Source organism: Pongo abelii, chromosome 9, assembly GCF_028885655.2.
Source record: "Pongo abelii isolate AG06213 chromosome 9, NHGRI_mPonAbe1-v2.0_pri, whole genome shotgun sequence".
NCBI lineage: Eukaryota > Metazoa > Chordata > Mammalia > Primates > Hominidae > Pongo > Pongo abelii.
The window spans coordinates 77895943-77912635 of NC_071994.2; the positions used below are offsets into that span (position 1 = coordinate 77895943).

A 16693-nucleotide genomic window follows, 5' to 3' on the forward strand; every position below is an offset into this window, starting at 1 on the left:
TTAAAGTGTTTTATGTAGTAATTTTTTTCTTTTATAGCTTCTGAATATCATTTTTAGACCTTTGTGTTTATAAAATAATTGTTCATGGTTTCTTTGGGTACTTTTTGCTTTATGTACATTAAATATTTTTAAGCCTTCTGGAATTTAATGTAAGGCATAGGATGTGTGTGTGTGTGTGTGTGTGTGTGTGTGTATTTTTGATGGCTACCCTATTGCTCTAACACCTTTATTGATTAGTTCTCTTTTCCCTAGAGGTTATCTTTGACTTGTTTGTCTCTTTTTTAAATTTTCTCTTCATCCCTAACCACATCCATTATCTAATTAGTTATCCCAGTAAGCTCAGTTTTTCTTTAGGCTCCTATATGTTCTTACATTTTCTTTCTGTTCCTATTGATAGTACTTTAAACCATTTTTATTGTGGAAATTTCAATGTCTATTGAAATGTATATTTTATATATCAATATATTCATCAATATATCAATGTATATTGAAATGCAAGTAGTGTATGTGTGTGTGTTTGTGTGTGTGTGTATATATGTATACACACACCCACACCCACACACACATATAGAGAGAGAGAGAGAGAGAGAGGGAGAGAGAAAGAGATTGAGAGAGGAATATAATGAACTCCCAGGTGCCTGTTACCCCACTTCAATAACTATTAACTCATGTTGGATCTTGTTTGATCTATATGCCTACCTCCTTGTCCTCCTTTCCTCCCTCCAATTATTTTGAAGCAAATTGCAGGCATGCTATTACTCAACATCTGGACCTCTGACAGCTATTTTCTGTCTTCAATTTTTATCTTCTCTAGGTCATCCTGTGTAACTCTGTGTGTTTCTTCATTGGTCTTATATTTCCTTTTTTTTAGATTTTGGTCTTATGTTTCTAAATGCTGAAATTTACCTGAAAATTTACCAGAAATTTGCCCTTTTCATGTGTACAAACTCTAGTTCTAGAGTTTTCATGTGTACAAACTCTGAAATTAGGTAGTAATTCCTAATAGTCTGTAAAGGCAATACTAAGAATAGAAGAAAGAGGGAAACGAGGGGTGGGGGAGAGAGACATTTGCAGAGAGTGGTAGCGGATCTACCTATTTCTTAGAGTAACACTATCTGGCAGAAAAATGGGGAGGGGGAAGGCAAGTTTTGGGGCCTTTCACCAAGTTTGGGGGTAAATAGGGTAGAAATAAGAAACCCACAGCCAAAATGGATAAGAAATGTAGAAAGTTCAGAGTTGTAGTTTGTTTTTTCCTGTTGAGAAGCCTGTTTTATAATTTAGTGCTTAGTAAATGACTGCATTAAATTCAGACTGATTTGAACTTGGTGGGAGAGCAGAGTTAATTTCAGAATAAAGGCTTTAATTCCAAGGTTGTGTAATTTGTGCCAGAGAAAGCTCTCAATTAGCGACCAGAACTATGAAGTGTTTCATGAGAGATTAGGGTTGTTGGGTTGTTTGTTTAAATCTGTAACTTGGTTGGCACCATTTGCTTATAGCCGGTAGCCCCAGGCACTAGTTTTAAAGCATTCTTGTGTTCTTTCAAAATTTTCACAGTGAGGCTTTCAGGTTGGATCAAAGGATTAGGAAAATATAGGTGATTGAGAGTGCTATAATATAGAGAGCTCCTTTCTGTTTTTTTTTTTTTTTTTTAAACTGACTTGAATTTATCAAGGTTAAATTCTTAGTTCAGTAGCTGAGTATCTTTACCTTCTGTGGAAATGTGGAAAACCGGTTTCCCCCAGGTTTATATTTGTTACCTCTCAAAAAGTTATAACAATGTAACAGTAATATAAATTTGCCTGAAATAATCTGGGCCTTAATTCTTGCCTGCCATTGAGCCTGGTCTCAGGCTGAGAGGAAATGTCTGACCTGAGAAAAAAATGAAACCAGGAGTTGAGAGTGGGAATGAAAGAAGGTGTACAGGACAAGTTTGACTACATTTCCAAAGGCAAATACTATTTTAAGAAATTATCTCATAATATCTGTGTTTATCTAAATCAGGGGTCAGCAAACTGTGACTAACAATGGCTGGTTTTTGTAACAACCAATAAGCTAAGAATGGTTATTATATTGTTAAAAGATTGTTAACTAAAAAAGAAGAGTATGTAGACAGACAGGATGTGCACTGAGAAGCGTAAAAGATTTACTCCCTGATCTACATTATTCAAGGTATATAGTAATATTTCTTTATGTAAACATTAAACATTTCTTGCTCTTTTGTTTGTTTTATATCATCATTTCCAATGACCTTTTAAAAAAACTGGTAATATGGTTTTCCATTGCATTTTTACATGTACCATAATGTAAGAGTGTTACTCAGTTTTTGCTTTTATAGCAATACTGGAATAAACATATTTGCACACAATTTTATGACTTGTGAAATACTTGGTAAAATTTTATATGCACTTTAAAATTTGATAATTTTTTGCTAAATTGCCCTTACTCCAAAGCAGACCGGTTTTATGTTTTCACCACTTTGTTGTCCTTACCCGTGTCAACCCCAGTAGAGACTAAAATTGTTTGACTCTTTAATCAGATAGGTCCCTTTAATTATCTATTACTCCATAACAAACAAAACCTGAGTGGCTTAAAATAACATCATCATCATTAATTTTGCTCAGAAATCTGCAGTTTGGTCTGAGCTTGGTGGGAACAACTTGTCACTGCTTATTATCTTGATGTCATTTCTGGAGGCTCAGAGCCTCAGGACATGGTCACTTACATGTCTGCCTGCCTGCTGGAATCTCAGCTGGGGCTGTGGAGAACACCTATGAAGCCCATGTGACTGGTTGGCTTCCTTACAGTGTAGTCACTGGGTTCCAAGGAAGAATATCCCAAAAGGACCAGGTGGAAGCCATGTCACCTTTCATGATTTAGCCTCAGAAGTCACATAGCTTCATTTCTGCCCACATTTAAGGGGGAGGAAACATAGACCTCACTTCTTAATGGATGACAGGGGTGGCAGCATTACATTGTAAGACAGCATGTCAGATGGGATATATTGGGGCAACCAAGTTTGGAAACTGCAGTCGGTCACAAGGTGGAATATTTATTTTGATGTGCATATTTTAAAATTATGGGTGTGATTATACATCTTTTCACATGTTCATTGACTAGTTCCATTACTTTTCCTTTTACTGTGACCTGCTTTTTCTTTTTTCTTTTCTTTTTTTTTTTTTTTGAGATGGAGTCTCACCCTGTCACCCAGGCTGGAGTGCAATGGTGCGATCTCGGCTCATTGCAACCTCCCCCTCCTGGGTTCAAACGATTCTCCTGCCTCAACCTCCCGAGTACTTGGGATTACAGGCGCCCACCACCATTCTCAGCTAATTTTTGTATTTTTAGTAGAAATGAGGTTTCACCATGTTGCCCAGGCTGGTCTTGAACTCCTGACCTTGTGATCTGCTTGCCTCAGCCTCCCAAAGTGCTGGGATTACAGGCATGAGCCACCGTACCTGGCCTGACCTGCCTTTTCATATCCTTTGCCCCTTTTTCATTGGTCTCTAGGTTATTGATTATTGGTTACATTATTGATGTGTAATAACTCTTATAGGTTAAGCAAATCAGACTCAAACTCGATTTAGAAGTTACTTCCTTGTGGCCCTGGGAGTTGTGAAAGTTGTGTGTGAGATGGTTTAGTTTGGTGATGGTGGGGATTTATGGAGTAATTATTTTAAGAACCATACTACTTTTGTTTTTTAAGCAAGTGATCCAGCAAGGGAGGGTGAATGGGAGCCATTTCCTTGTCTTTTGGTTATCAGCCTCTGTGGATCACTCTCCAATGCTTGATGCAGAACAAGATTAAGGGCACATCAGTTCTCTTTGGTCATTAATATACCTCAGAAGCCAGAGAATTTTAGATGCATGCAAGGGAAAGGTAAAATATTTCACTACTGAAAATGGCTTTGAGTTCTGTCAGTTCTGGTGTGTGATCTGACCGGTTTTTTAAAGCCTTGCTTTCCCCTGTATTAAGGTTCAAAACTGTATCAACAAATATAGATTGACCCTACAGAACTGATCATTTTCTAAAATATGGGTATGTTTAACAAAGTGAAACATTTCTTTTATCTTGCCACTAATTTAGAATGTTACTCTTCATCTACTAACCAGCCATGGGATAAATCCTTAATAAACATTACAGTATAAGTTGTTTCCCTAGTTGTAATCTTTGACAGTTTTAAAGGGATGGGCTGATGTTTGCCATCATAGTACTCATTTTAAGTATAGTTTGATCCAGGCTTAGATTGTGTCAGCAGGATCGGAATCCCACATCTCTTGACTCTGCTGTCTTCCTTGTTGGTTTCATTCTCTGGTTTCACTGTGATAGAAAGATGGCTGACAGGATCTCTAGCCCTATGTCCTTCTAGGTTCAGGGCCAGTAGGGGCAAAAAAGAACTCATGGTGGGCTCAGTGGCTCATGCCTGTAATCCCAGCACTTTGGGAGGCTGAGGCAGGTGGATCATTTGAGGTCAGGAGTACGAGACCAGCCTGGCCAAAATGGCAAAACCCCGTCTATACAAAAGATACAAAAATTACCTGGGTGTGGTGGCGGGCGCCTGTAGTCCCAGCAACTCAGGAGGCTGAGGCAGGAGAATCGCTTGAGCCCAGGAGGCACAGGTTGCAGTGAGCTGAGATTGCGCCACTGCACTCCAGCCTGGGTGACAGAGCAAGACTCCATCTAAAAAAAAACAAAAAAAAGAACTCTCAACAGTTTAATTTCTGGGTTGGATCTTTCGTTAGCCCTAATTGGATCATATGTTATGATCAGGGGAATATAATGTGCTGATTGATTGGCCTGAGCTGAATTGTATGAACATCCCTGATGCTGCAGGTAGAGTTAACTCTACTGGACTATGGATCTACAAGGCTATAAACAAAACAAACAAAAATATAAAAAAGTTGTTTGTATTCTACCGTTAAGTTTTAAAGCAGATTTCTTTTTCCTTTTTTTTTTTTTTTTTTTTGAGGCAGAGTCTCACTCTGTCGCCCAGGCTGGAGTGCAGTGGCACTATTTTGGCTCACTGCAAGCTCCGCCTCCTGGGTTCACGCCATTCTCCTGCCTCAGTCTCCCAGTAGCTGGGACTACAGGCGCCCGCCACCATGCCTGGCTAATTTTTTGTATTTTTAGTAGAGACGGGGTTTCACTGTGTTAACCAGGATGGTCTCGATCTCCTGACCTCGTGATCTGCCTGCCTCGGCCTCCCAAAGTGCTGGGATTACAGGCGTGAGCCACTGCGCCCAGCCTAAAGCAGCTTTCTAAGAAAATTACTGGTATTAAGAAGAAAAACAGCTATTCTAGGTTTTTTGGAAGCACTGGTTTACAGTCATACTAATGAGTATGATTGTAATACTAATTTTTTTTTTTTTTTTTTTTTTTTTTACTAAAGTAGATGTTTCTCTTTTCTTTTCTTTTCTTTTTTTTTTGTTTTTGAGACAAGGCCTCACTGTGTTGCCCAGTCTGGAGTACAGTGGTGCCATCATGGCTCACTGCAGCCTTGGCCTCCTGGGCTTGGGTGATTCTTGCACCTCAGCTTCCTGGGTAGCTGGAACTACATTCATGCGCCACTATGCCCAACTAATTTTTGTGGAGATGCAGTTTTGCCATGTTGCCCAGGCTGGTCTTAAACTCCTGGGCTCAAGCGATGTGCCCTCCTTGGCCTCCCAAAGTGCTGGGATTACAGGTGTAAACCACCATGACCAGCCAGATGTTTCAAATTTACTATGCATACCACTTAAGTCTTGCGTTAGAATTTGTATTTGAAAGATTTATAAAAAGTTAAGGAATTTAGGGTCATATTGCTCTTTTGCCCACTCCCAACATTTCAGGTAGTCGAATTGTGCCCTATAATCTATCTCCTAAATGAAAGCTGAATAGGTTTTGATTTTGTATGTTAGTGAATGTTTTTAACCTTTATATAAGGATGTGATAGGTAGTGTTTCAGATATTTTAAAGCCATGTTAATTTAAAAATTAAAATCCCCTATTCAGCCCCGGGGATGGATATTTCTAGAGCACAACTCAGCCACCTAAAGCTACCACTGTAGTATAATGCACAAAGAGCATTTTATAACTGTGAAAGTATAAAGTAGAGCATTTGAGGAAGTTTCTGGAGATTGCTTGACCACATGACTATTCACAATAGCAAAGACATGGCATCAACCTAGATGCCCATCAATGGTGGACTGGTTAAAGAAAATGTGATACATATACACCATGGAATACTACACAGCCAGAAAAAAGAATGAGATCATGGCCTTTGCAGCAACATGGTTGGAGCTGGATTCTATTATCCTAAGTGAATTAATGCAGGAGCAGAAAACCAAAAACTTCATGCATGTTCTCCCTTATAAGTAGGAGCAGAAAACCAAAAATCTCATGTTCTCCTTTATAAGTACACATGGACACAAAGAAGGAAATAGTAGATACTGGGGCCTATTTGAGGGGTGGAGCATGAGAAGACAGTGAGGATTTAAAAACTAGCTATTGGGCATTATGCTGATTACCTGGGTGAGAAAATTATCTGTACCCCAAACCCTGAGACATGCAGTTTACCCATGTAACAAAACCTGTATATGTACCTCTTGAGCCTAAAAGTTGCCAAAAAAAAAAAGTTAGCAGATCTTAGGAAGTTATGTCACAGACATGAAAGAAAAAGAAAACTGCATAGAATGTTATCTTAAAGAGTAATTCCAAAGTTTGTGTAAATTTTAATTTTTTTGTGTAAATTTAAATTTTAATTACTTATAATGTTTTGACTTTCCTGAGATATTTGAACCAATTTAGATCATAAAAAAGTTTGGCTTAAATATCTGTAGCTGGACCATTAATTCTAAACAGACCAGTAATTCTGTTTAGAAAAGATCAAAGCATTGATATTTATGCTCGATGGTGCCTCTAGGATGTGAAGTGCCACTAGACCTCATACTCGAGAACAGTTGAAGGATGAGCTTTGAGGATTTCCTATAGGCTAAAAGTGTTATTAAGACTTACCGCGTTTCAGTCATTAGGCAAGTTCTTAGATGTGAAGTGCACTGTGTTCTCCAACCATCTGGTAGGTGGGCATCAGAATCAAGTAAGGGTTTCAGACCACTCAGAACCATTGCAAGGCCTAAGAAAAACCAAGTTTTAAATTTTAATTAAGTCCTACTTATCAGTTTCATCTTTTATGAATTATGCCTTTGGTGTTGTATCTAGAAAGTCATCACAAACCCAAGATCACCAAAATTTTTTCCTATGTTATCTTCTAGGAGTTTTATAGTTTTGCATTTTCACTGAGGTCTCTGATTCATTTTAAGTTAATTTTTGTGAAAAGTATAAATCTGTGTCTACATTCTTTTTTTTTTTTTTTTTTGCATGTGAATGTCCACTTTCAGCACCATTTGTTGAAAAGACTTGGCTGTTGTCTTTGAATTGTCTTTGAGCCTTTATCAAAGAATAGTTGACTGTATTTGTGTAAGTGTATTTCTGGGCTCTCTATTCCATTCTCATCTGTCTCTTCTTTTGCCGATACCATCCTGCCTTGATTACTGTAGCTTTATAGTAATGTCAGTTTTCTGACTTTGTTCTTTCATTTTTTTTTTTTGAGACGGAGTCTTGCTGTGTCGCATAGGCTACAGCGCAGTGACATGATCTCAGCTCACTGCAACCTCTGCCTCCCTTGTTCAGGCGATTCTCCTGCCTCAGCCTCCTGAGTAGCTGTGATTACAGGTGTGTGCCACCACGCCCAGCTAATTTTTTGTATTTTTAGTAGAGATGGGGTTTCGCCATGTTAGCCAGGCTGGTCTCGAACTCCTGACCTCAGGTGATCCACCCACCTTGGCCTCCCAAAGTGCTGGGATTACAGGCATGAGCCACCGTGCCCGGCCTGTTCTTTTGTTTTCTTGAGATGGAGTCTCACTCATTCTGTTGCCCAGGCTGGAGTGCAGTGGCATGATCTCGGCTTACTGCAACCTCCAACTCTGGGGTTCAAGTGATTCTCCTGCCTCAGCCTCCCAAGTAGCTGAGATTACAGGTGTGTGCCACCACGCTTGGCTAACTTCTGTATCTTTAGTAGAGACGGGGTTTCACCATATTGGCCAGGCTGGTCTTGAACTCTTGACCTCAAATGATCCACCCACCTTGGCCTCCCAAAGTGCTAGTATTACAGGTATGAGCCACTGTGCCCAGCCCAGCTAATTTATTTTTATTTTTTCTAGAGATAGGGTCTCATTCTGTTGTTGCCTAGGCTGATCTTGAACTCCTGGGCTCAAGTGATCCTCTTGCTTTGGCCTCCCAAAGTGCTGGGATTACAGTTATGAGCCACTGTGCCTGGCTCTGGAATGAATGTTATTAAAAAAGAAGGCAAGACCTAGGGCACAAGAGGGTTTACATGTACACTTACTGCCTTTCACCAAGATTGCATCAGTAATTTACCCATAAAGAGTTTATTAGTGGCTGGGCGCGGTGGCTCACGCCTGTAATCCCAGCGCTTTTGGGAGGCTGATATCTCCTGACATTTATTATTTTCTTTGTTTTATATTTGGTTACTTAGAAATGTAAGGCTAGGCTGGGTGTGGTGGCTCACAACTGTAATCTCAGCACTTTGGGGAGCTGCGGCAGGTCGATCACCTGAGGTCAGGAGTTCGAGAGACCAGCCTGGCCAACATGGTGAAACCCTGTCTCTACTAAAAATACAAAATTAGCCAAGTGTGGTGGCACATGCCTGTAGTCCCAGCTACTTGGGAGCCTGAGACAGGAGAATCACTTGAACCCAGGATGCAGAGGCTGCAGTGAACTTACATCGCGCCATTGCGCTCCAGCCTGGGCGAGACAGAGCGAGACTCCCTCTCAAAAGAAAACAAAAAATGTTGAGATAAAGAAATGAATAATGATGCACGGGCGGGTGGTGGCTCACACCTGTAATCCCAGCACTTTGGGAGGCCAAGGCGGGCGGATCATGAGGTCAGAAGATTGAGACCATCCTGGCTAACACAGTGAAACCCCGTCTCTACTAAAAATATAAAAAAATTAGCCGGGTGCCTGTAGTCCCTTGCTACTTGGGAGGCTGAGGCAGGAGAATGGCGTGAACCCGGGAGGCGGAGCTTGCAGAGAGCCGAGATTGCGCCACTGCACTCCAGCCTGGGCGACAGAGCGAGACTCCGTCTCAAAAAAAAAAAAAAAAGATAATGAGTAATAGTTAACCTTGTAGGGTTGTTATGAGAATTAAATGATCACATGTATGAAGCACATATTTAGCACAGTACAGGACACAGGGTAAACATTTAATAAATGCTAACAGTACAGTGATGGTAGTGGTTTCTATCAAGCCTTTTAATGCTAGATTAATAGGGAAGATAACGGTAAACAACTAACTGTAATAAAGGCCGAACAAAATAAATGCTATAGTAGAGATAGAAGCAAAGTTCTTATTTGTCCTAATAAGGGAGCAACTAATTTTGTTACCGGTAGCGGGTCTTGACTGAAAGTTCTCCAGGTTCTAGGTGTTTTGAACAAAGAATTGGACAAAATTCACAGCAAAGCAAGCAAAGAATGAAGCAATGAAAGCAGATATTTATTGAGAATGAAAGTACACTCAACAAGGTGGGAGCGGGCCTGGGCAGCCCCTCAAGAGCCCCCTTACAGAATCTTCTAGGGCCCAGATACCCCCCAGAGGTTTCCCATTGGCCACTTGGTGTTTGCAGCATGCAAATGAGGTGGTAGCCTGCAATCAGAGGTTGAAGTTACGAAGTTCCACTCCTATGCAAGCATCTGATTGGTTATGGAAAGCACCCAATCAGATTGGGGGGTTTGCAAAGGGCGTAGCCTTTGGTCCTTTTGTTACTTAGGCATGGGAAGTTGGGGTTTTCCTTTAGATTTAGTTCTAGGGTGGCCTTAGGTCCCTGGAGACCCTATTCTCCTGCCTCAGTTTCAGTTGGAAAATCAGGAAGGGCAGGAATCTTCTTTCCTAAACTTTGAAATATGCATAGGATCTCCTTAAAGAGCGGGATGGCATTGAGGTCTACCGTCAGCAAATGCATGGAGCTAGGAAAGTGCGTGGTCTTTTTGATGGGCCTTAAGCAGTCATGTGTGACTGAGGGGTTGGGTTTGTGGAAGATCTGGTGGGAAGTAAGGATGGTATATAGAGAAGTCAGACTGTAGAGGGCTTTGAACACAATGATGGGAAGTTTTTGTACATTATCCCAGATAGTCCAGATGTTTTCACGTCTTTGAACAGAGGAGCAGGATTGTAATCTTATAGCAAAATAGATGTGATTATTGTATGCAGATAATTAGTGGTTCCTGTTTTTAAAGTTTTGACTGAAGGGCTAATGAAAAGTGTGTAGCAGGAGAAAATTGTTGCTGTAATCCAGGGTGTGAAATGGAAACCATTGGCAGATTGTGGAAAAATGAGTCTTTTAGAGTAAGCCCAGGAAACTTTTTGTAAATACATTTGAGGCTTTTCATACTTAGAAGATTAAACAAATTTATTAGACAATAACCTTCTCTCTGAAAGAATCTTAATCTCTAGATTGGGAGAAAGGATTGGGTTGGTATGTGCACGGGAAAAAGACCTGGGCTCTTTTGGCTGACTGTGCCTGTAATTGAAAGTGGACTTACCTCAGGAGAGTGAACTGGCTTTCAGTCTGAGGGAGAGCTTTAAGCACCTTTTAAGTGTGATCACTTGGTTTCTATTTTTAAGTCTCTGAAGATAATGATCTGACATAGGGAACTAGCTTTTGGGGATGAATCTGCTGTGCCCAGACTTCAGCGTTGCCAACATTCTCTTTTTGATATATAAGTTGATTTGGCTATCCCTTAAGCTTATTTTGTATTTTTGTTGATTTCTACTATTGCTTATGAAGCTTTTGCATTTCCAAACTTGTGATTTCAAATCATTAAAGAGTCTGGTTGGAGAAATTGTTAGGAAGGAGGCCTGATTAGGAAATTGAGACTGGTGAAATGAGAATTGAATGGAAGCTCACAACAGTTGCTTTATTGGCTGGATGGGGTGGATGGAGTGACCAGTGAGTCACTATTTTTATTTTTTGGCTGTGGCCTCGTTTTCCTGCTTGTGTAGATAATCTGGCATCTAGACTGAACTAGCATCAGGGGTGGGTGTATGTGTTAACTGGTGATTATCTGTTGGTATGAGATGGATTTTACGTGTCTATCAGAATCCCTCTGTGGAGAAAAGCAAATTACTACTTAGTTTATGTTCCAGGGAACACTAATGCTATTATGCGGGTATATAGCACTTATATAACATTGGTCCTTTTCAAAAATATTTCATGTCTATTGTCACTTCATTCTCCAACCACCTTGTAAATGAGATAGGGCAGGTATAATTCCTGTTTGACAGAGGGGATGCTGAGGCATAAATAAGAGACTGGGTTATGGTTTCTGGCTCAATAAATAAATGACTGAGACAACCTATTACATTTCATTATAGAACTGCAACTTCCAGAAAATTTTATAGGAGGAAAAAGCTGAATGCCTTCTGTTTTTGTTGTTATTTTTCAGCGGCGTCTTCGACATCTTCGGAACATTGCTGCCCGGAACATTGTTAATAGAAATGGCCATCAGCTCCTTGATACCTACTTTACACTTCACTTGTGTAGTACTGAAAAGATATATAAAGGTAAGGGGATCTGTGGTCTTACTACCCACAGATTGTTCTATTTTTATTTTTTTTGTAACACAAGTGATTCTCAGTGCCTCCTGCTGTTGTGGCTTCTTGGAAACCTAAATTGTTATGCTGTCTGAAAATATCTCATGAGCGGTTGGGATGTATACTAAAGAAAGATGGCAATTGGATAGTTCTTTCAGATAACTGAGCCTTACGTTGATAAGTTTATCATTCCTTTATGAATGTTAGCTATTAATGGTCTAGCAGCTAGCATTTCAAGTAGATTGAATCCAGTATCCTGTAGTAATTTTACTTTTATAAAAATGTAATAAATTTCTTTTCTTTAATATTATGGTAAAATAGGGACCTGGTTTATATCTTCTCGTATCTGTAATTCCCTGTATATATGGGATCTTTTTCAGAAGAATGGCATGGTTTTCTCTAATTCAGTTTTATATATTGTACTGTGGATTCTTCTATAAGTGAAAATTCTAAGAGTAGACCAAATATTTGATTAAAAATCACAACCACCTTCAGAATGCATATTAGATGAGAGGCACTGAGACATAATCAGTTGGCTTAGGTGGGATGGTATAAGAGAGGAAGCATGGTAAAATGATAGGAATGTTGGATTATGATGGAAAATACTTCCGTACTAGTTCTAGCCCAGCTACTCACTAGCTACGTGACTTTTGATAAAGATGACGGTTTTTGGAACTTCACTCTTCCCATTTGTCTTATAATGTAGATAATGTAGATAATGTAAGATAATGATGTCTTATGAAGTAGGCAAGATAGATTTTTATGAGGATCATAACAATCTCAATAAGATGTTATTAAAGATCTATTTATGCTGACAAAAGGTGACATCATTTTAACAAAAGGTACTGAGACTTATTTGAATCTTGTCCTGTGGCAAAGATGAAAAATTCAAGTGATATTTATTTATTTATTTATTTTCGAGATAGGATCTCACCCTGTCACCCAGGCTAGAGTGCAGTGGCACAATCATGGCTCACTGCAGCTTTGACCTCGCAGACTCAAATGATCCTCCCGCCTCCATCTCCCAAGTAGCTGGGACTACAGGTGTGAGACGCCACTCCAGGCTAACTTTGAAAAAATTTTTGTAGAAACGGGGTCCTACTATGTTTCTGGGGCTGGTCTCCAACTCCTGGACACAAGCTATGCTCCTGCCCCAGCCTCCCAAAGTGCTGGGATTATAGGTGTGAGCCACTGTCCCTAACCTCTTTTTAGTTGTAATGATTATTTAAAGCAGTGATTGTTTAACAACTTTTTTTTAAAATGTCAATTCCAGTATCTGCTTATTAAAAAATTGAGTCAAGAAATATACAGTGAAGAAACCCCTTCAGAGTAAATAGCCTTAAAATAATTCCCACCCGCCCCACCCTAAGACGGAGTTTCGCTGTGTCACCCAGCCAGGCTGGAGTGCAATGGCGTGATCTCAGCTCACTGCAACCTCTGCCTCCCTGGATTCAAGCGATTCTGCTGCCTCAGCCTCCCAATTAGCTGGGATTACGGGCACATGCCACCACGCCTGGCTAACTTTTGTATTAGAGACGGGGTTTCACCATGTTGGCCAGGCTGGTCTCAAACTCCTGAGCTCTGCCTGCCTCGGCCTCCCAAAGTGCTGGGATTACAGGTGTGCCACTGCGCCTGGCAATAATTTTTAAGGATGGGAAAAGGACTCTAAATTCCACTATCCTCATGTAATTTTATTTCATTCTCACTTTTCAGTCTAACCATTGCATGGATTTATTTATTTATTTGTTTGTTTATTTATTTATTTATTATTATTTTTTTTGAGACAGAGTCTTGCTCTGTCGCCCAGGCTGGTGTGCAATGGTGCAATCTTGGCTCATTGCAACCTCTGCCTCCTGGGTTCAAGCAGTTCTCCTGCCTCAGCCTCCTGAGTAGCTGGGATTACAGGTGCCTGCCACCACACCCAGCTGATATTTGTATTTTTAGTAGAGACAGGGTTTTGTCATGTTGGCCAGGCTGGTCTTGAATTCCTGACCTCCGGTGATCCCACACCTGCCTCAGCCTCCCAACATGCTGGGATTACAGGTGTGAGCTACTGTGCCCAGCCCATTCCATATTTTTAAAGCAATTGTATTCATCTGAATGATTAATGCTAGCTACTGTAACAAATACCACAACTCTTAGTGGCTTACCATAATACATGTCTTATACTAAGTCCAGTGTAGGTGTTCTTTATCAGGTGCTATCTTGGCAGCTGTCCTTTAAGTGATGACTCAGGTATGCAGGTTCCTTCTAGTTTGGGCTGCTGGTGTCCTCAATACATGGCCTCTGGCACAGCCAGAGATAGAAGGATTACTTGTGGGAGGTTTTTAAATGGAAATGGTCCATATCAATTTCATTACATTCTGTTGGCCATAAATCAGTTACATTGTCCTTTTTATTTTTTATTTTATTTATTTATTTTTGAGATGGAGTCTCAGTCTGTTTGCCCAGGCTGGAGTGCAGTGGTGCCATCTCGGTTCACTGCAACCTCCGCCTCCCATGTTCAAGTGATTCTCCTGCCTCAGCCTCCCAAGAAGGTGGCATTACAGGCATGCGCCACCACACCCAGCTAATTTTTGTATTTTTTGTAGAGATGGGGTTTCACCATGTTGGCCAGGCTGGTCTTGAGCTACTGACCTCAAGTGACCTGCCCATCTTAGTCTCCCAAAATGCTGGGATTGTAGACGTGAGCCACTGTGCCCGGCCTGAATTGTCCTTTTTAGATGGAAAGGGGACTGGGAAATGTAGGCTTCCTATGTGTCCAGAAAGAAAATGAAACAGTTTGGCTACTATTTGGTTTAAGGGTTTAAGCATTTTTGTAGGCCTTAAAACATTTAGTCTACTGCTCACTAATTGGTTATATCACTAGCAATATATGACAGTGCCGAAGTATTTTAAGTTTTTGATGAGTTTCTATATAATCAGTCCTGGTTATCTTAACAAAACTTCTGTGTTCTTGCCCCAGTGTTACCTCTGATAATAGTAATTAACACCAGTACTTAGCACATTTTGGGGATTTGGAAAATGATAGCAATTATTATTAGAATTATAATAATCATAATAGTGTTTTCTAAAAAGAGTAGTCATGGGGCTGGTCGATGATCATGTTAAAAAACTTGTCTAGAGATACGATGAAAGCAAAGTGCCTTTTTTGTTTTTGTTTTTTCTCTCTTCTAGCTCAGCTTATATCTTGAATTTAGGAGTTGTCATTGACTGTTTTTTGAAGTTATCTCAGTGAGGTATCTCAATCCAATCCTCAACACAGTTAGGGAATAGCTGGTGACAGAGCACGGGGAAGTCCAGGGTCTGGTGTTGCTGTTGAATCTGGCACTAGCTGTCAAGCCTCTTGAGTGCTTTAATCCCTCTTGCGAGCTTTAGTTAATTTATCATTAAAATGAAGGGATTGGTGATTTCGGAGCATTCCTCCCATTCCAAAATGTCATGGTTGAATGAAACCTATTCATGAACTTTGTTGAGCTTTACAAACTTTTAACTACCAAAGGAGGAGATGAGAAGCCCTTTCTTTAGTAATTCTAGTTAATGCCGTCGTATCTTGTTGGTCGGACCTGTCATGACAAACATGAATATTTTATGATCATTGTTTGGTCCTTGGTATAGAACAACCATGGTAAGAGACCAATTGACTCTTCTTGATGAACCACCCATACCACCTGTTTAGTGGTAACATTTCTTAGTGTCAGAAGACAGTTTTTTATTGGAAGAATATCCGAAATGCTGGTTTCTAAGTTTTTCTTTTATTTCAGCTAAATTCACAGCAGATCCAAAGAAAATATGTGTAACATTTAAGAAGAGATGTGTGAAATTTTTTGACTTTTGACATTCTTGTAGTGCTTTTAGGAGATTGTTTACTTATTTCCAATGAAATATTATATCCCCAGAGAACAAAGCCTTGTGTTAATGGATGGATAGGTTCTAAACTTGGTTCTTGTTAAAATTGGAATTTTTTATTTTTTTGAGGTGGAGTCTCACTCTGTTGCCCAGGCTGGAGTGCAGTGGCGCGATTCCAGCTCACTGCAAGCTCCACCTCCTGGGTTCACACCATTCTCCTGCCTCAGCCTCCCGAGTAGCTGGGACTACAGGTGCCCGCCACCACGCACGGCTATTTTTTTGTATTTTTAGTAGAGACGGGGTTTCACCGTGTTAGCCAGGATAGTCTCGATCTCCTGACCTTGTGATCCGCCTGCCTCGGCCTCCAAAAGTGCTGAGATTACAGGCATGAGCCACTGCTCCCGGCCCTCTAGTTTGTTTTTCATAGTTATTTTCTTACCCATGAAATGTAAGTGCCTGCCCTCTCCTGGAATACCGACTGTCTTCAGTACATCAGAAGATGAACTCTATATTACTTAATTTGGTGATCTTACTCAAGTCTCATAGTTTTATTTATTTTTATTTATTTTTTATGAGACATAGTCTCACTCTGTCAACCAGGTTGGAGTGCAGAATCACAGCTCACTGTAGCCTCAACCTTTTGGGCTCAGGTGATTCTCCCGCCTCAGCCTCCCGAGTAGCTGGGACTACAGGCACACACCACCATGCCTGACTAATTTTTTGCTGTTGTTTGTAGAGCCGAGATTTGCCATGTTGCCTAGGCTGGTCTGAAACTTCTGGACTCAAGCAGTCCACTTGCCTTGGTTCCCAAAGTGCTGGGATTATAGGCAGGATCCACCAAACCTGGGTCAAGTCTTCAAGTTTTAAATGTCACCTGTTGACCTTTCCTCTGAACTCATACACCTATAATCCAGTTGCCTACTCTACAGCTCCATTTGGAGTCTAGTAGGTAACTTAAACTTGATATGTTCAAAACTGAGCTTCTGATGTTCCAGCTGTGATCCATCTCCTGTATTCTTCCTTATATCAGAAAATGGCAACTCCATTTCCTTGGCCAAAAACTTGGAGTTATCCTGGATTGTCTTCTTTCTCTTACATTTCACATCCAGTCTTTCAGCTTATACTTTTGGCTCTTACTATCAAAATATATGCATAACCTAATCACTTCTTGCTATCTTCAAACCACAGTCATCTTTT

At 40.3% G+C, this 16693-nt stretch overlaps 1 protein-coding gene across 2 annotated transcripts in view; it reads left to right on the top strand.

The window, feature by feature from the left end:
• The window catches only part of UVRAG (UV radiation resistance associated), a 327393-nt gene that overhangs the window by 27748 nt on the left and 282952 nt on the right, over positions 1-16693 (top strand). For both annotated transcript variants that reach the window (XM_002822260.4, XM_054524839.2), the window contains exon 2: positions 11500-11617. In XM_002822260.4, coding sequence (XP_002822306.1) covers positions 11500-11617 — 118 coding nt within the window. The remainder of the gene's footprint in view (positions 1-11499; positions 11618-16693) is intronic.